Here is a 21,076-nt window from a genome sequence, read left to right on the forward strand (position 1 = left end):
TGGGAGAGTAGAAGAGAAGGAAGGCATCCAGAGCCATGTCCCAACTTATACCCCTGCTACTTTTCCAGACATTCCCAACATCCCCACACTTCCTTAATAATACATTCCTGGCCCATCCCACTCCATTCTCCAGCCAATTCCATAAGAGAACACAGGCAGCACTCAACCCACTCTCTGGGGAGACGTTTGCGTCCCTCCCCTAATTTGCTGTATCCAGGCAACAGTTGCCGGGGCAGGACAGTGCGCACACGCACGCCATGCCATTAGGCTCTTGGGCCACTGAGGGAATGATAGAATGAGAGAGAAGAGCGAGCAAAGGGCATCAGAGCTCAATATGAGTGAGAGCTGGAAGTATTGCGAATAAGAACTAGAGTAAAAAGGGAGCTAGAGGCCTGGGGATGTTTTTAAATTACGTGTTTTAAATTTAACCTTTATAACTAAGCAAGTCAGTTAAGAACAAATTCTTATTTACAATGACGGCCAAACCCAGACGACGCTGGCCCAATTGTACTCCCAATCATGTGATGCAGCCTGGATTCGAACCCAGTGACTTCTCTTGCACTGAGATGCAGTGCCTTAGACCGCTGTGCCACCTGGGAGCCCAATGGAAAGTGGAGTGTTGCAGTATATGAAGACTCCTTTGGTGTCAGTCAAATTCTTGTCTCGTTTGCCTTGCACCACAAAGGCAGTTGAGCAGAAAGATTGGCCTACATTTTACTGCCCTCCTCACACAGTGGAGCACTCCATTACCAGGCAGACTGGGTAGGTGGGGGTGGGGGGGGATTGTGCATGTGAGCGTACAAATGTCTGGCCTACTTAACCCATGGATTACTAGAGCAGGCACCTGTGTACTAGTAACTAGCTCCTCCATGGCACCACAGCCTGTGTTTTCAGCACAACCTGGTGATTCAATCAATCGCTCTGACATCTGACTGATGTGTAAGGCAGGAAGTGAGTCTCACCAGCCACATTGACAGAATCTGATCCCTTCATTACACAGAGAGGGGGAGATAGAGAGAAAGGAAAAGGTACAGAGACCATAAAAGGCGACTTGGAGAGGGAACATGAAAATCAAATTGCTCTTGCTCGTGTTGGTATCTGTGTTCTGTGTGTCATGTGACAATGTGGGCCCACAGCAGGGTGCATGTCTGGCATGCAGGAGAAGATTTACAGCAAAGGGCATGGTTAGGGGGGGGTCAGAGGTCAACAGGAGCAAGACCCTGGTATTGAGGTTCTGGGAGGGGGCTAGCCCTAGCTAGGTTCAATGGCCATCTCTCTTCTGCTGAGCTGTCTGTCTGTGTGGTCAGGAATCGAATATCAGGGGAGCCATGCTGGGGCTCTGTTTGTTCAGCTGAGCACCCAGGCTTGAGTCCTGGTTAGAAAATTGGGGCAGACTGGCTGCTAGAGAGAGAAACAGACAGACTGGCTACACTAGACGACTAGAGCGAGGTGTGGTCAATACAGAAAGCTATTTTTCTTGTGTGTGGACTGACCACACACAAGTGTATGAGGAGGTGGGAGTGGGTGAGTCAGGTTTATAATGGAAAGGGAGGGAAAGAGCAAAGATGAATCACTGGAGACCGAAGAGTGAACTTAGTCTTACAAACAAACTAGATGAGGAGAGGTATTCTTTCCTGTCAGTGGTTTTTGGTATGTGCTTGTAAGTGTTTTTCAGTGTGTATGCTTTTGTTTGTGTGAATCTGTGTGTGTACTGCGTTACTGTGTGTTGTGTCAAGGATATGCTGTATAGACAGGCTACAGAAACACATGAAGCAGCTATAACCAGTCCTGGCTGGTATAGACTCCCAAGACAGACCTGGGTTCAAAAACTATTTGCAATCTTTCATTTGCTTTAGCTTTCCTAGAGTGCCAGATGGGCAGGGCTAGTAGTTTTGTGATTGCCTGGCACAAAATAACCAATAGAACAATCTTAATCTAGCCCAGCTAAATTATAAAAATAGTATTTGAGTCCAGGTATGAGTCTAGACTAGACACTGTCAATTCTTTCTCCTATTGACTAGTCTGATAACACCTTTTTCTATGGAAGGATAATACATTAATTAAACATCTCACAGATAACTGATCTAAGACCAGATTGAATGTCGTGGTCCAGTCCTCCATTCTGTGCTTACTAGGTCAGTTGGCCATATTGTCTGAGTGACTGACTGACTGCAATGTCATTATTGCATTGTTTCACTGCAGACCCGATCTGGCAATCTGGTGAATTTAAATAGGTTATGGTCCAATGAATAAATGTTAACCTATAGCACAGTTTAAGGTAGAGAGCCCTGTGGTATTATTATGTGGGGACTTGCTTAGGGAAGGAATGCCTCCACGATAGCAGCGTGGCAGCTCTGAGGCAAGGCACAGCAGGGCCAATGTCATTGCTGAGGTGTAGGACATGGAAGGAGCGCCCCCTTGTGGTGTTTTGATATTACCAACTCAATTTTCTTAATGGTATGGTTCTTTGCCGTCACAATTCAATGTGTTGACACAAAGATGAGCTAAGGAGGAATGTGGAAGGTAAAGAATAGCAGTCACAGGAAGAGAGAGACAGTTGTGCAGGTCATGACTCATCCCTGGCCTAAATCTACAGGAGTCCAAGACTCACTCTCCATCAATCCCTCTTTCACTCACTCACTGACATTCTCTTTCATTCACTCATTGTCACACGGAATGAGTGAGCAAAATGATTTTGTTTCCTCTTCTCCGTCCGCTCTTCTCCTCCCTTTCTTCCCTCATCTGTTTCTCTCCTCCTCACTACATTTTCATCCATCATTCCCTAGCTGCCCAGAGGGATTTCCATGGATACTAGTAAAGTAGTGGAGCAAGTTGAGAGCTTCAAGTTCCTTGGCGTCCACTTCACCAGCAAACTAACATGGTCCAAGCACACCATGACAGTTGTGAAGAGGGCACGGTAAAACCTATTCCCCCTCAGGAGACTGAAAAGATTTGGCATGGGGTCTCAGTTCCTCAAAAGGTTCTACAGCTGCACCATCGAAAGTATCCTGACAGGTTGCATCACTGCCTGCTTTGGCAACTGCTTGGCCTCCGACCGCAAGGCACTACAGAGGGTAGTGAGAACGGCCCAGTACATCGCCGGGGCCAAGCTCCCTGCCATCCAATACCTCTATACCAGGCTGTGTCAGAGGAAGGCCCAAAAATTGTCAGACTCCAGCCACCCTAGTCATAGACTGTTCTCTCTGCTACCGCATGGCAAGCGGTACCAGAGCGCCAAGTCTGGGTGCAAGAGGCTTCTAAACAGCTTCTACCCCCAAGCCATAAGACTCCTGACCATCTAATCAAATGGCTACCCAGACTATTTGCATTGCCCCCCCTTTTATGCCGCTGCTACTCTGTTATCTATGCATAGTCACTTTAATAACGCTACCTACATGTACATATGTACGTACCTCGACACCGGTACCCCCTGTTTATAGCCCTGCTATTGTTATTTACTGCTGCTCTTTAATTATTTTGGGGGTATTTTCTTAACTGCATTGTTGGTTAAGGGCTTGTAAGGAAGCATTTCACTAAGGTCTACCTACACCTGTTGTATTTGGTGCATGTGACTAATACCATTTGAAGTGAGACTTCACTTTAGAAATTGTTCACTCAACGTCGTCAATGTTTAAGCTTAATTGTGTCCGTTTCTGAGGGTGTGTAGTGTACTACTTTTAAAAAATATATACATATATTTTTTTAAAGTAATCATCTAGTTTTTCAAAAGTATCTAATCTTATTACAATATGTTCGCTGGTAACGGAGGACAGTTACCGGTTTTTAAATCCGTTACACATACACAGGCAGGGTTGGGGAGTAAGTATTTACAGTGCATTCGGGAAGTACTTTTTCCACATTTTGTTACATTACAGCCTTATTTTAAAATTGATTAAATATTTTTCCCCATCAATCTCCATACAATACCCCACAATGACAAAGCAAAAAACCTTTGAGTTTTGGGAAATATCCAGATAAAACTGAAATCACATTTACGAGTATTCAGACCCTTTACTCAGTACTTTGTTGAAGCACCTTTGGCAGCAATTACAGCCTCGAGTGTTCTTGGGTGTGACGCTACACGCTTGTGTTTGGGGAGTTTCTCTCGCTCTTCTCTGCAGATCCTCTCAAGCTCTGTCAGGTTGGAAGGGGAGCGTTGCTGCACAGCTATTTTCAGGTTTCTCCAGAGATGTTCGATCCTTCGCCCCAGTCTGCGGTCCTGAGTACTCTGGAGCAGGTTTTTATCAAGAATCTCTCTGTATTTTGATCTGTTCATCTTTCCCTTGATCCTGACTAGTCACCCAGTCCCTGCCACTGAAAAACATCCACACAGCATGTTGTTGCCAGCACCATGCTTCACCATAGGGATGTTGCCAGGTTTCCTCCAGATGTGACGCTTGGCATTCAGCCAAGGAGTTCAATCTTGGTTTCCTCAGGCCGGAGAGTCTTGTTTTTCATGGTCAGAGTCCTTTAAGTCCCTTTTGGCAAACTCCAAGCGGGCTGTCGTTCCATTTACTGAGGAGTGGCTTCTGTCTGGCCACTCTACCATAAAGGCCTGGTTGGTGGAGTGCTGCATAGATGGTTGTTGTTCTTGAAGGTTCTCCCATCTCCACAGAGGAGCTCTGGAGCTCTGTCAGCGTGACCATCGGGTTCTTGGTCACCTCCCTGACCAAGGCCCTTCTCCCCCGATTGCTCAGTTTGGCGGGTGACCAGCTCTAGGAAGAGTCCTGGGGGTTCCAAATCTCTTCCATTTAAGAATGATGGAGGCCACTGTGTTCTTGGGGACCTTCAATACTATATGTATATGTTTTTTGTTTTAAATAAATATGCAAAAATGTCCACAAACCTGTTGTCGCCTTGTCATTATGGGGTATTGTGTGTAGATTGATTAGGAAATTGTTATAGTAAATCCATTTTAGAATAAGCTAACAAAATATAGAAAAAGTCAATGGGTTTGACTACTTCCTGAATGCACTGTATATTGTGCATTTACCAGCAGTCTTCCACACTATCATCATGAATCACCATTTTTATCTGGGCAGGTTTAAGATGGATTCACTATCACCTACATTGAAGTATAACTACATCTTCACTAGAAGTTTTTAATTACTTCTTTCCGTAAACCCCACAATCTGTAAATGTATATTTTATTTCTCTCTCCTCAGTCTCCACCCAGTAAGAAGAGGAAGCTGGAGAAGTCTCGTAAGCCACTGACCTTCATGCTGCTTCAGCCCACAGTGAAGGAGCTGCAGTCCCAGGCCTCCTCTATAGGCTGTCCCTCCAACCCCAGGCCTGTAGAGACCATCACTGCCTGGCTGGAGAAGACACTCAGTGACCTGAAGGTAAACACATACAGGGTTTTTTTCTGGATCAAAAGGGGGCTTAGATGATGGGTGTGGCCGGCCTGTTGGCGTAGCTGAATTTGTTGCAGGCAAGAACATTTGAAAGGCACACACCTTGGCAGGGGAGAGCAAAGTTTGCTGTTTTTAAAGCTAATTTCCTCAGATCTACACTTTTCCATGGAGCTGAGAGAACATTTTGCTGTTTTAAAATGAATGTCCTGCAATTCTACACATTTTGCCATGGCTTATGCTGAGTTTAATGCTGAGCGATTCGGGCTTTTTGAGTTGCGTACGGTTTCCGTCCGATTATACTCATTGATGTTGTTGAATTTAGGCCTAAAAGTGTATTGCTTTGCTGTGTTTTTTTTGCAGTATTACTTTTGTCCATGCTGTCATTTAACTCATTATTGTGGAGTCACTACAATGTTGATCCATCCTCCGTTTTCTCCCATCACAGCCATTGAACTCTAGCCGTTTTAAAATTACCAATGGGCTCCTGGTGACATCCCTAAGCAGTTTCATTCCTGTCCTGCAGCTCAGTTCAGAAGGACAACTATCTTTGTGTATGGGTGGTTTAATGCATCATCCACAGCCTAATTATTAACATGACCATGCTTAAAGTGATATTCAATCACTGGCCTATGAGGCTTTCAAAAAGCTCCCTTGGTCTTTGTAGTTTAGTCGGTGCTTGAAATTCAATACTTGACAGAGACCTTACAGATGTACAGTGGGGAGAACAATTATTTGATACACTGACGATTTTGCAGATTTTCCTACTTACAAAGCATGTAGAGGTCTGTAAATGTTATCATAGGTAGTACACTTCAACTGTGAGAGACAGAATCTAAAACAAAAATCCAGAAAATCACGTATGATTTAAGTAATTAATTAGCATTTTATTGCATGACATAAGTATTTGATCACCTACCAACCAGTAAGAATTCCAGCTCTCACAGACCTGTTAGTTTTTCTTTAAGAAGCCCTCCTGTTCTCCACTCATTACCTGTATTAACTGCACCTGTTTGAACTCGTTACCTATATAAAAGACACCTGTCCACACACTCAATCAAACGGATTCCAACCTCTCCACAATGGCCAAGACCAGAAAGCTGTGTAAGGACATCAGGGATAAAATGGTAGACCTGCACAAGGCTGGGATGGGCTACAGGACAATAGGCAAGCAGCTTGGTGAGAAGGCAACAACTGTTGGGTTCGCGCCCAGGCTCTGTCGTAACCGGCCGCGACCGGGAGGTCCGTGGGGCAACGCACAATTGGCCTAGCATCGTCCGGGTTAGGGAGGGCTTGGTCGGTAGGGGTGTCCTTGTCTCATCGTGCACCAGCGACTCCTGTGGCGCGCAGTGCGCGCTAACCAAGGTTGCCAGGTGCACGGTGTTTCCTCCGACACATTGGTGCGGCTGGTTTCCGGGTTGGATGCGCGCTGTGTTAAGAAGCAGTGCGGCTTGGTTGTGTATCGGAGGACGCATGACTTTCAACCTTCGTCTCTCCCGAGCCCGTACGGGAGTTGTAGCGATGAGACAAGATAGTAGCTACTACAACAATTGGATACCACGAAAAAGGGGTAAAAAAAAATGGAAGAAGTTCAAGATGACAGTCAATCACCCTCGGTTTGGGGCTCCATGCAAGATCTCACCTCGTGGGGCATCAATGATCATGAGGAAGGTGAGGGATCAGCCCAGAACTACACGGCAGGACCTGGTCAATGATCTGAAGAGAGCTGGGACCACAGTCTTAACGAAAACCATTAGTAACACACTACACCGTCATGGATTAAAATCTTGCAGCGCACGCAAGGTCCCCCTGCTCAAGCCAGCGCATGTCCAGGCCCGTCTGAAGTTTGCCAATGACCATCTGGATGATCCAGAGGAGGAATGGGAGAATGTCATGTGGTCTGATGAGACAAAAATAGAGCTTTTTGGTCTAAACTCCACTCGCTGTGTTTGGAGGAAGAAGGATGAGTACAACCCCAAGAACACCATCTCAACCGTGAAGCATGGAGGTGGAAACAGCATTCTTTGGGGAGGCTTTTCTGCAAAGGGGACAGGACGACTGCACTGTATTGAGGGGAGGATGGATGGGGCCATGTATCGCAAGATCTTGGCCAACAACCTCCTTCCCTCAGTAAGAGCATTGAAGATGGGTCGTGGCTGGGTCTTCCAGCATGACAACGACCCAAAACACACAGCCAGGGCAACTAAGGAGTGGCTCCGTAAGAAGCATTTCAAGGTCCTGGAGTGGCCTAGCCAGTCTCCAGACCTGAACCCAATAGAACATCTTTGGAGGGAGCTGAAAGTCCGTATTGCCCAGCGACAGCCCCGAAACCTGAAGGATCTGGAGAAGGTCTGTATGGAGGAGTGGGCCAAAATCCCTGCTGCAGTGTGTGCAAACCTGGTCAAAAACTACAGGAAACGTATGATCTCTGTAATTGCAAAGGTTTCCTTACCAAATATTAAGTTCTGCTTTTCTGATGCATCAAATTACTTATGTCATGCAATAAAATGCAAATGAATTACTTAAAAATCATACAATGTGATTTTCTGTATTTTTATTTTAGATACCGTCTCTCACAGTTGAAGTGTACCTATGATAAAAAATTACAGACCTCTACATGCTTTGTAAGTAGGAAAACCTGCAAAATCGGCAGTATATCAAATACTTGTTCTCCCCACTGTTTGTATGGGGGACAGGAAGGGGTAGTCATTAAAAACAGTGAACTATTATTTCAGAGTGCGAATCCCATAACTTATTTGTTAAGCCAAAGTTTTACTTCTGACCTAATTTAGGCTTGCCTAAACAAAGGGGATGAATACTTATGCAACAACTTTTTTTCCCACTTTGATCTACACAAAATACTCTGACAAATTGCTATTAAATCTAACTTTAACATTTTTTCACATTTGGTTAGTTAGTTGGAGTAGAGCTTGTTTTATTTGATTACTTTATTCAATATTTCAAAATTACTATTTTAGTAGTACTTCAAATGTAAATCAGGCATACTTTTATGACCCCTGAACACCAACTATCAGTCACTTAGATCTATTTTCCGGTAGAGATACCTTGTGAAGCAACTGCTCTCTACTCCTCATGATCAGCGTTCTCTCGCTGTGTCTGCCCCACACTAACCTAATGTAGCAGCCGTAAAAGAAACACAGACCGCACAAGTAGACATGCAATGGATTATGGTCATTGTAGTTTCCAGCAGGCCAATATTCTATATAGTTTAGCGCAGAAAACATAATTAACTACATCTCCCTACATAGCACAGTTCGGCCTGGATCTGATTTTTATCTCAGGGGAAAGTGTACAATGTGCTCATTGAGCTCTCAGGGGAAAAAATGGGATTCAAATAATTGAACAGACATTGGTCAATTTGTTGTTTTAAAAACCAAATGTATGAAATTGAGCACTAGTTGTTATGCTCTAACATAAGGAAATGTGAGCCCAAAATACTCCTGAATGCATCATTATTTGAATTATAGAGCCTCCCAGACAGTCTACCTCTTCTTTTGGTGATTGACTAACAATGTTGATATTATACAAAAAATATAGGTCCATTATCTTTTCTACATACTTTCAATGTTTCAGGTGTTTATATATTTAAACAATTTTCCATTACAAAATAAGTCTACACACCGGAAAGTATTCAGACCCCTCGACTTTTTCCACATTTTGTAACAGCCTTATTCTAAAATGGATTAAATGTTTTCCTCAATCTACACACAACACTCAATGACAAAGCAATAACAGGTTCTGAAATGTATAAAAAATAACTTCTACTTATTTACATACAGTGCCTTGCGAAAGTATTCGGCCCCCTTGAACTTTGCAACATTTTGCCACATTTCAGGCTTCAAACATAGATATAAAACTGTATTTTTTTTGTGAAGAATCAACAACAAGTGTGACGACATTTATTGGATATTTCAAACTTTTTTAACAAATCAAAAACAAAAATTGGGCGTGCAAAATTATTCAGCCCCCTTAAGTTAATTCTTTGTAGCGACACCTTTTGCTGCGATTACAGCTGTAAGTCGCTTGGGGTATGTCTCTATCAGTTTTGCACATCGAGAGACTGACATTTTTTCCCATTCCTCCTTGCAAAACAGCTCGAGCTCAGTGAGGTTGGATGGAGAGCATTTGTGAACAGCAGTTTTCAGTTCTTTCCACAGATTCTCGATTGGATTCAGGTCTGGACTTTGACTTGGCCATTCTAACACCTGGATATGTTTATTTTTGAACCATTCCATTGTAGATTTTGCTTTATGTTTTGGATCATTGTCTTGTTGGAAGACAAATCTCCGTCCCAGTCTCAGGTCTTTTGCAGACTCCATCAGGTTTTCTTCCAGAATGGTCCTGTATTTGGCTCCATCCATCTTCCCATCAATTTTAACCATCTTCCCTGTCCCTGCTGAAGAAAAGCAGGCCCAAACCATGATGCTGCCACCACCATGTTTGACAGTGGGGATGGTGTGGTCAGGGTGATGAGCTGTGTTGCTTTTACGCCAAACATAACGTTTTGCATTGTTGCCAAAAAGTTCAATTTTGGTTTCATCTGACCAGAGCACCTTCTTCCACATGTTTGGTGTGTCTCCCAGGTGGCTTGTGGCAAACTTTAAACGGCACTTTTTATGGATATCTTTAAGAAATGGCTTTCTTCTTGCCACTCTTCCATAAAGGCCAGAGTTGTGCAATATACGACTGATTGTTGTCCTATGGACAGAGTCTCCCACCTCAGCTGTAGATCTCTGCAGTTCATCCAGAGTGATCATGGGCCTCTTGGCTGCATCTCTGATCAGTCTTCTCCTTGTATGAACTGAAAGTTTAGAGGGACGGCCAGGTCTTGGTAGATTTGCAGTGGTCTGATACTCCTTCCATTTCAATATTATCGCTTGCACAGTGCTCCTTGGGATGTTTAAAGCTTGGGAAATATTTTTGTATCCAAATCCGGCTTTAAACTTCTTCACAACAGTATCTCGGACCTGCCTGGTGTGTTCCTTGTTCTTCATGATGCTCTCTGCGCTTTTAACGGACCTCTGAGACTATCACAGTGCAGGTGCAATTATACGGAGACTTGATTACACACAGGTGGATTGTATTTATCATCATTAGTCATTTAGGTCAACATTGGATCATTCAGAGATCCTCACTGAACTTCTGGAGAGAGTTTGCTGCACTGAAAGTAAAGGGGCTGAATAATTTTGCACGCCCAATTTTTCAGTTTTTGATTTGTTAAAGTTTGAAATATCCAATAAATGTTGTTCCACTTCATGATTGTGTCCCACTTGTTGTTGATTCTTCACAAAAAAATACAGTTTTATATCTTTGTTTGAAGCCTGAAATGTGGCAATAGGTCGCAAAGTTCAAGGGGGCCGAATACTTTCGCAAGGCACTGTAAGTATTCTGAGACTTTAAATTGAGCTCTGGTACATCCTGTTTCCATTGATAATCCTTGATGTTTCTACAACTTGATTGGAGTCCACCTGTGGTAAATACAATTGATTGGACATGATTTGGAAAGGCACACCTGTCTAAATAAAGGTCTCACAGTTGACAGTGCATAATCAGAGCAAAAACCGAGGTTGAAGGAATTGTCCGTAGATCTCAGAGGCAAAGATCTGGGGAAGGGTACCAAAAAATGTCTGCAGCACTGAAGGTCATCATTCTTAAATGGATAAAGTTTGGAACCGAGACTCTTCCTAGAGCTGGCCGCCTGGCCAAACTGAACATTCGGGGGAGAAGGGGCCTTGGTCAGGGAGGTGACCAAGAACCCGATGGTCACTTTGACAGAGTTCCCCTTTGGAGATGGGAGAATATTCCAGAAGGACACTCATCTTTGCAGCACTCCACCAATCAGGCCTTTATGGTAGAGTGGTCAGATGGAAGCCACTCAGTAAAAAGGCACATGAATACCCTCTTGGAGTTTGCCAAAAGTCACCTAAAAAAACTGACCATGAGAAACAAAGTTCTGGTCTGAGGAAACCAAGATTGAACTCTCTGGCCTGAATGCCTAGTCTGGAGGAAACTTGGCACCATCCCTACGGTGGTGGCAGCAGCATCATGGTGTGGGATTGTTTTTCAGCGGCAGGGACTGGACGACTCGTCAGGATCCAGGCAAAGATGAATGGAGCAAAGTAGAGATCCTTGCTGAAAACCTGCTCCAGAGCGCTCAGGACCTCAGACTGGGGTGAAGGTTCACCTTCCAACAGGACAACGACCTTAAGCACACTGCCAAGACAATGCAGGATTGGCTTCAGGACAAGTCTCTGAATGTCCTTGAGTGGCCCAGCCAGAGCCCGGACTGAAACTGATCGAACATCTCTGGAGAGACCTGAAAATAGCTGTGCAGCGACGCTCCCCATCGAACCTGACAGAGCTTAAGAAGATCTGCAGAGAAGAATGGGAGAAACTCCCCAAATACAGGTGTGCCAAGCTTGTAGCGTCATACCCAAGAAGACTCAAGGCTGTAATCGTTGCCAAAGGTGCTTCAACAAAGCACTGAGTAAAGGGTCTGAATACTTTAAAAATTTAAAATTTAAAAATAAACTGAAATCACATTTACATAACATTTGCAGAAAATTCTTAGCCTGTTCTTGCTGTGTCATTATGGGGTATTGCGGATTTTTTTTAATAATCAATTTTAGAATAAGGCTTGTAACAAAGTGGAAAAAGTCGGTCTGAATGCACATATAATACGTCCAATACTTTTCTATGCAAAAAAAGACTCATACAGCAATCACAAGAACACTCCGCAACACACACACACACTCGTACTGTAAGGAACTCATGCCACACACACACACACACACAACTCCTTAAGCATTTACATGTACACACCTCATTCATTGACATACCTTACTGCAAACATACACCCTAACCCAGTTTTTCCAGCAGGGGAATACAAATCTGAGATCCTAGACAAAATACACAGCAACTGTCATCTATGTTCTACAGGTGCTGTACAAGCGTGTCCCATGTGGGAGGAAAGAGCAGAGTCTGTTCCTGACTGTTGTGGAGAACACCTGGATCCACGGGAGACAGAGACGCAGAGACCAGGGCCGACACCTCCGAGAGCTGCCCAGAGCGCCCCCCAGTGGTATTTCCACCACCCCTTCCTCAGTCACAGCCCAGCACCACTCCTCTACACACATTCCGGATAGCTCACACTCAGAGTCACACACTCCCACGGCAGCACAAGGGCCAGGCAGTGTTCCACAGTCAGGGACCAACCGGGCCAACTCTCAGCGGGCCAGCGGACAGGAAGTCCAAAGCCAGGAGGAGGAAACCAGCTGTGTCCCAGTCAAGAACAGGGGGACAGAGGAGGATGTCATCATGGAGTCTTCTCCCTCTATAACACCCAATACCATACTGGCACAGACAGCACTACCCACCACAACACAGAAACAGGAAGCCATAATCACAGAGGAAGTACCTACCGAAACACAGGAACAGGAAGTGATGCAGCCACAGAGCCCTGGCGCTGTGCAACACTTCCTGTTTAAGTGCTTGGTGAACGTGAAGGCTGAGGAGCAGGATGTTGCTGTGGAGATCCACTGGGTGGAAGGCCAAAACAAGGACCTGATGAACCAACTCTGTACCTACCTGAAGAACACTCTGTTTAGAGTGGTGGCCAAGCCACTGGGGACATAATGGAACATAGTTAACCTGTAGTACTGGGTCATGTTCATTAAGCAGAAAATGGTAGACGGGAACTTAACTTACCAGTTGTCCTATATTCTATTTGTGACCCGTTTGTAGCAGGTAGTGTAAAATGTACTTTGCTGGTTCATTAGTTTCACCTTAGTCTCCTTGTCAAGGTTATAATGAGCAGTGACTATTTTAGTTAATTCAAGTTTGATAAATTACATTTAGAAATGTGTTTTAGTAACATGTAATTTGTCTATTTCCATGTTCAGTTAGTGTTTTACAAACAGCTGGTTTATTTCCAGAGACATTAAATTTGAGGATGCTGTTTCCATAAACTACAGCTAATCCACTTGTTTCCTCCTGTTGATGAAATACAGCTTTTAACACATTCTGGGGAGACACTTGCTTCACCTTTTTATAAGTGGCCTGTCGTTGTATCACAATTTAGGAAGTGATGCCAGCCAAATTAGACGGCTATTGAGTTTTTCAGCTAGTAATGAATGGTCTTTGTACACACACACACACACTGTCTAAAACAATACCTCATAGTAACGCAGGATGTCCAATCTTTCCTCAGTCTTTCCTGTGCCTAGAGTGCATGTACATTGGAATTGTCCATAGACAATTATCACATGAACAGACGCACTTCCTGAGCAGAGATTTTCGATGTGAATACCAGAAAACGTGGCCCAGCAGTGGACCCAAAGTGTATTTGTCACGTGCACAGGATACAACTGGTGTAAAACAGTACTGTGAAATTCTTACCTTGGGAGCTCTTTCCCAACAATGCAGTGCTGGTAATAATATATCATCAATGAACAGCAGTGTTATGGTAGTAATAAATCTAATCATTATAGATGCAGAGGTGGTGTGTAAATGTGGCTGTAAGTGTATGGTGTCAATGAGTAGAGACTTGGGAGAGCAGTAGTTAGCAAGTTAAGTCTTATGGCCAGGGTAGAGGAGTCTGAGCCTTGATGCACCGTTACCGCCTGTTGGACGTGAGCATGGAGAACAGTCCATATCTCGGGTGGCTGGAGTCTTTGGCCATTTTTCTGGCCTTTCTCAGGCATCGCCTGGCATGCATGTCCTGGATGGCTGGGTACTCACCCCCAGTGAAGCGCTGGGCTGTCCGCACCACCCTTTGTAGGGACTTCCGGTGCAGTTGCCATACCAGAGGGATACAACCAGTCAGGATGCGCTCAATGGTACAGCTGTAAAGACAGTGTGAGTGTATAAACAATATCACATTTTATTGGTCACATACATGTTTCGCAGCTGTTATTCCGAGTGTAGAGAAATACTTGTTTCTAGTTCCGACAGTGCAACAATATATCTAACCATTTCAAAACAAATACCTAATACACACAAATCCAAGTAAAGGAATGGAATAATTAAGCAATAAAGCCCGAGGAGGTGTGGTATATGGCCAATATACGACGGCTAAGGACTATTCTTAGGCGCAACGCGTACTGCCTGGACACAGCCCTTAGCCGTGGTATATTGGCTTTTTATCACAAACCCCTGAGGTGCCTTATTGCTATTATAAACTAGTTACCAACTTAATTAGAGCAGTAAAAATAAATTGTCAAACCCGTGGTCTGATTTACCATGGCTGTCAGCCAATCGGCATTCAGGGCTCGAACCACCAGTTTATAAGAATATGGATGAGCAATTAGGGTATAGAATACCCTGTATACCACTGCTGGCTTGCTTCTGAAGCTAAGCAGGGTTGGTCCTGGTCAGTCCTTGGATGGGAGACCAGATGCTGCCTGAAGTGGTGTTGGAGGGCCAGTAGGAGGCACTCTTTCCACTGGTCTAAAAAATATCCCAATGCCCCAGGGCAGTGATTGGGGACACTGCCCTGTGTAGGGTGCCGTCTCTCGGATGGGATGTTAAACGGGTGTTCTGACTCTCTGAGGTCATTAAAGATGCCATGGCACTTATCGTAAGAGTAGTAGTACCCTGGTGTCCTGGCTAAATTCCCAATCTGACCCTCAAACCATCACGGTCACCTAATAATCCCCAGTTTACAATTGGCTCATTCATCCCCCTCCTCTCCCCTGTAACTATTCCCCAGGTCGTTGCTGCAAATGAGAACGTGATCTCAGTCAATTTACCTGGTAAAATAACGGATAAATTAAACATTAAAAAATATATTCATATGAGATGAATAACACAAGATATGTAAACATTAAAGTGACTAGTGTTCAATTTATTAAAGTGGCCAATGATTTCAAGTCTGTATATAGGTAACAGCCTCCATTCTAGTGATGTCTATTTCACAGTCTGATGGCCTTAAGAGATTGAAAAACAGCTTCTCTCGGTCCCAGCTTTGATGCACCTATACTGACCTCGCCTTCTGGATGATAGCGGGGTGAACAGGCAGTGGCTCGGGTGGTCATTGATTATCTTTTTGGCCTTCCTGTGACATCGGGTGCTGTAGGCATCTTGGAGGGCAGGTAGTTTAACCTGGTGATGCGTCGTGCAATTCGCGACACCCTTTGGAGAGCCCTGCGGTTGTGGGCGGTGCAGTTGCTGCACCCGACACCACGATATATGTACCAGGCAAAGGTGAGTTCACAGCTCTGTTTGAGTGCAACTGTGTCACTATCACAGTGGCCTTTTTTTAAAGCCGCAATATTGACTTCCTGCTCGTATTGCTGTGTCAGTGTGATAAATAGAACAGACACACAATGTTTGCTTGAGGTGGTGTCACTTTTTGGTTGAATTTATGATGACTTTGGTCTTAAATAGCTATCACGCCAGTAAAAAACAAGCAAGCATAATACTTGTTAATTATCTAAATTAAAGGGGTATGCTGACAAAGCAAAAGAACATTACTGCCCATAGTTAAACTGAGAAAATGGACTACTCCCCGAACATCCAGACAGTCAGCCCAAGGTCGTCGACGCTCGGTCATGTGGAGAGAAAGGCTACTACTGTCTCTTTATATAACAAACGTTCGAATTGCTCTTGTTTAAAGCCGCCCCGCCCTGTACCACGTTGTTTGTGAATTGACTATTCCACCACGCCCTTTGTATGACTAATGGTACATTTATGACGGTTGACACGGCAAATGGTTGCAACACAAGAAATAAATTACATGTTTCCTTTCAGATTACTTTAAACAGACAACTGTGATGACTAAAATGTATGGCGGAAATTGGTTTCTGAGGACACAGACCTGGAGACCGAATCATAATATTCGAATGATGGCTACTGCACTTTGTCCATGTGTTCAAGCACCATACCTTGTTGTTTTCCCTGGTGATTGGCTATTGGGGAATTGATACTTCTTGCCCTGAACGGATACAGATAAATCGTGGATTAGGAATAAATGATAGAACATGTAGTTTGTGTTAATCATAACACTATGAAATTCAATGTTGAAACAACTTTTGGAATCAACATGCTGAGTTGTTTAAATTCAACTGAGGAACGACTTTCACAATTTGTTTAATTGTCATGCTTCGTTTCTTTCATTCTAAGAAATAGCAGCAGGTCAGTCCATTCCAAGACTCCATTTCTTGTTTTCTTTGTCATTGCAGTGTATGGGAGGGAATAACATGTGTGGGCGGTCATAAATGGTATGCTTTTGGCCCTGATTTGTTACCTACTACTCTCAGCGCCATCTTGTTGCAACTCCTCTACGTATGTATGTGGAAGAGTTTCTACGAGGGGTCTCCGATTACCCTTTTCTTCAGTTTTGCTGATTGAAAGACTGGATAATTACACTGAAAAATAAAGTGCATACCCTGTAACATTTGCTCAACATTTTTACTTGTAAACGTTTTGTTTCCAATACAGAGAAGAAATGAGCATCGAAACGCTTTTAGAAGCAGCAAAGTTTTTGGAATTGCAAGCCCAGCAACAACAGAAAGCACGTGGTATGTAAAGGTTGCAATCAATTATAGGTTTTCTAGAGGCTTTCAAAGTTTAAAGGATCAAACGAATTCGTTATTTAGATGTGTCAAATTTCTAAGTTATTTCTACTGTGAGAAGAATCTCTGCATGCATTTTACCTCTCAATGTAAATGGACTTTTACCTTAATCATTTTGGTTTAAATTAAAAATTATGTGCACAGTTGATTGTATTGCCTTTTGTTTGGGTTGTGGGGTTGTGATTAGACTTCCTTGTCTCGACTATATAGTTGGCTCTACTGAGTTAAATGTCTTGAGCAATTTGAGGTTTGATGTGAAATGGTAGCCTATTTCAGTGGCTCCTTGTGCTAAGAAGTTGATTACAAATATATAATTTGGATGTGTGACAGACAATGTAGCCATGTGAATTTTACTGCATTACAGACGTACGATGATCGAAACGCCTCCTATCAAGTCTTGAAACGATCTTGTTTATTTGCAACACTGTTTCCAACTATGATATCTCGGCAAAACCCTGTAACCTTAACATTTGGCGACCTCTTTTAAAGTTGAAGAGTAACCTTCATTCATTATTTTACATTCGAGAAAACAACTCGCAGGAAAGGGCGGTGGCGACGGGAGCGCTAAATCCGTTTTGCATAATTTGACCTGACATAGCAGGGATCATATGACAGATTTCAGGTTTCCCTCTCGGTTTCTGTGGCGATCAGTCTTTTGAACTCCTAAAATGATTGTATGAATACAACTCTACATTTTGTGATTTCGTACATGGCACTTTTTAAACTGAAATGTAGACTATATAGAGCATTCATAGTAAAGGAACCTTCGGCTCACGCGCTAAACACGTATTTTTTTTGCCTGTTGCTGGTGACGTGTCCAAATTGATGATGCCCCATATCTGCAACAGGGGCCGGCCGTTTCACCACGTGCATGCTCGGCACTCCTACACTCGGAGGCCCCCTCCCGCCCTGTTCTCTTTGCTCTAGTGCTGCTGCTGGTCAGTGTGGAAGAAAGTAGGGCAGTGTTTCTCCCGCTCGACTGTACTCACTCCTCTGCTATGTGCAGTGGTTATATAAGTGGAACTACACATGTTTTTAACTCTATTCTATCAAGGCTACAGAGCTGAAAACAACGATGCAAAATTTCACTAGATATTTAGTAAGTCAAGCAAACATTAACCAAGTAACTCCTCTCATTGAATCTTGTTTTTCGTGTACTTTGACTGTGTGTATGTTATTATATATGAGCTCATTGTAGTCTCGAGTCAACCAATTTACTGAAGAAAATAAGGTTATTGGAAAGTGTTTTAATTGACAAAATAATGCGTTGACAAACAAACTTATACCAGACTTGACTCTCACGTTGATTTACAAAATGATGTTTATAAATTGCATGAGAACTAGGCTATACTCAACTGTTTCTCTGATTTTTACCGGAAACCAAGGAGTGGCATCATTCTCTCACATCTTAGGTCAATGCTTTCACTTCTGATTACTCATGGGTTGAGAACCAAGATGGTAAAAGTAACAACAACCCCTTCCTCTACCTTATCCACAGCTTCCTACTCACCAGTCAGTTTCTTGATTTGTCATTCATTTGCAGAGAGGACAGAGGGGTAATGAGGGGTAACCTGTGTACATAGTCATTGAATGCTGGTCACTTTAATGTTTACATAGTTTTACCCGCTTTATGTTTGTACTGTATTCTAGTCATGGCTCATTGTATAACTACTGCTGTATACATATTTTCTATTAATATACTGTCAATAATAGCAATACACACCATCATATATATATTTATATTCCGGACTCTGACATCGCCTGTTCTTATATTAATGTGTATTATTAGGTATTACTGCACTGTTGGAGCTAGGAACATAAGTGTTTCACTACACCCGTGAGAGCATCTGCAAAATATGTGTACGTGACCAATACTACTTGATTTAGGAGTTTCAACACTCTGTACTCTGCACTTAAAGGGAGGTTTTAAGTATGTAATGGGTTTTTAAAGGACCATCCTCGGATGCATGTAGAGAAGGACTTATTCCTAGCTCTGGGCAGTGGTTGATCTCTGGAATGGGTTTGTAAAGGTCCATTCTTCTCATGTACTTGTAGAGTGGAATTAGACAGTGCTGGCTTTGTTTTTGATGTACTCAGTTTGACCTTTTGAATCCTACTCTGGGTGTGTGACTGGGCAAGGTTGAACCAATCCTTCTGGGGTTTGTCCGAACCAATCTAGTCCTCCTGGGGTTTTATGGGTTGTTCTTGTATTTGGGAGGAGAGCACTTAATGGACTGCAACTTCTCAGGGCTCCTGAACTTAGAACTCTGACTGCAATTTGTCACTAATGAGTGTAGTGGATAGGCCTGAGGTGCTGGTTAAAAACTAATGATGGTGTTTACACTGACAGTGCTAGGGTGTGCACTAATACAACCCTGGTCTTGAACATTTTATTTTTACTAACTTAAGTCGGCCTAGTTCAGGTTAATAAGGGGGGAATCAAAAATAAATTAAAACATTTCACAAAAGTAGTGCATTAGCGACCCAATAGCCGCCTGGAGCATGTGGGCAACCCCCACCCACACTCGAAGAACGATATCGCAGCACCCCCAAACTACTTCCCGCGGCTATGATCTGCTATTTATTTGAGACTCTTATTTAAGACTGTGGTGGCTTTCAGTGTCTCTGATGATCTGACCTCTGCTGTGCTGGGGAGAGCAGAGTTGTTGCTTGTTCCTTGCTATGAAGAAAATATGTCCAATGCCTGTGTTCACTGTGAAATCATGTTCCATGTATGTTATGGCATTAGCCTCTTTTGGATGATGCACAGGCAGAGAGCGTTATTGTGACTGACAGACACTGTCATGCTATACTTTAGGCTTTCACTTTTGTCAATATTTTTGACTACAGTCAGCTATACCCTCCCGATAATCAGGTAAAGTACCACAGCTTGGGCCCAATCCATTGTATGAGCTCAATATCTCCCACACTTCTGAAAGGTTCTCAGAACAACACAATTGGACATAGTGGTCGAAGGGAAGAAGGCAACATTGTGTAGCTAACGTGCTGTAATGGCCAGACGTGGCATGGCCCTGCTCCACCCCTTATCAACGTAAAGGATGGCTGTAAAAGCTCTCTTGTATCTGACGGGTTCTAACACTGCTGTTACCATGGCAACTGGACAACCCCCCCTTTCCCCCTAGTATCTACACATTGAAACACGTGCTGTTGGAGGGGGGGGTGATTCTCCAATCTGATTGGATGAAGATAGGTGAGGTCGTTGCTAGAACTCAGGGATTCAACCCCCTCTTTTCCTTTGTCTCTCTGGCTTGTCCAGGTTGTCTTTTTTCCCCCACTCTGAGACGACATTGCGTATTCCTTGTTCTTTCAACACAATGTGAGCTCATTCTCAAAGGACAGCACATGGACTTTATGTTAAGAGTATCAGTACTGAACTGTTCTAACAGACAAGTCTCTCTCTTTCTCTCCGTGCTCTCAGTAGATGTGGAGATATCACAGAAGGAAGTTTCCCAGAAAAAAATTCTGCTTCTGCTCTAAGTTTCACAAACTCTTCTTTACAGTATGTAGCCCTACACATACTACAGTCGTTGCATGTGGGTCTCCAGTAAGGATATTTAGTTTGGGGAATTACAGAAGCTTGTAATATCCCAACAGAATATATCCCTTTTTACATTGGAACTATGCCCAAATGAATGGGATGGGGCTAGAGGCATAAAACCTGCTTTTACTTGGGCACACTGACCTTGGAATATACCCCACTCCCTATTCAAAAAATATATATAATAATCTCACAAACTGAGTGCAGCACAGATTTTTACCACACACACTGTCAGTCAGTTCTCCTGTCATACTACAGACTAGAGGTCGACCGATTAATCGGAATGGACGATTTTCAAGTTTTCATAACAATCCGTAATCGGCATTTTTGGACACCGATCATGGCCGATTTACATTGCATACACTACATACACTCCACGGAGACTGCGTGGCAGGCTGACTACCTGTTATGCGAGTGCAGCAAGGAGCCACGGTAAGGTGCTAGCTAGCATTAAACTTATCTTATTAAAAGCAATCAATCTTAACAATCACTAGTTAATTACACATGGTTGATATTACTAGTTTATCTAGCTTGTTCATTTATCATTGAATCATAGCCTACTTTGCCAAATG

General features: G+C 43.4%; 2 protein-coding genes across 3 annotated transcripts in view; both read left to right on the forward strand.

Moving 5' to 3' along the window:
- The window catches only part of LOC112267042 (methyltransferase 16, N6-methyladenosin), a 35,354-nt gene extending 21,961 nt beyond the window's left edge, over nucleotides 1-13,393 (forward strand). For both annotated transcript variants that reach the window (XM_024445050.2, XM_024445051.2), the window contains exons 9-10: nucleotides 5,166-5,342; nucleotides 12,312-13,393. In XM_024445050.2, the coding sequence (XP_024300818.1) occupies nucleotides 5,166-5,342; nucleotides 12,312-13,007 (873 nt within the window). In that variant the 3' untranslated portion in view covers nucleotides 13,008-13,393. The remainder of the gene's footprint in view (nucleotides 1-5,165; nucleotides 5,343-12,311) is intronic.
- Nucleotides 13,394-15,421: 2,028 nt separating this feature from the next.
- LOC112267043 (max-binding protein MNT) overlaps nucleotides 15,422-21,076 on the forward strand; it is a 29,169-nt gene continuing 23,514 nt past the window's right edge. Inside the window, 2 exon segments of the mRNA XM_024445052.2 lie at nucleotides 15,422-16,655; nucleotides 16,812-16,891. Coding sequence (XP_024300820.2) covers nucleotides 16,819-16,891 — 73 coding nt within the window. The 5' untranslated portion in view covers nucleotides 15,422-16,655; nucleotides 16,812-16,818.

The sequence above is a fragment of the Oncorhynchus tshawytscha genome, linkage group LG14, assembly GCF_018296145.1.
Source record: "Oncorhynchus tshawytscha isolate Ot180627B linkage group LG14, Otsh_v2.0, whole genome shotgun sequence".
In the NCBI taxonomy this organism is placed as follows: Eukaryota; Metazoa; Chordata; class Actinopteri; order Salmoniformes; family Salmonidae; genus Oncorhynchus; species Oncorhynchus tshawytscha.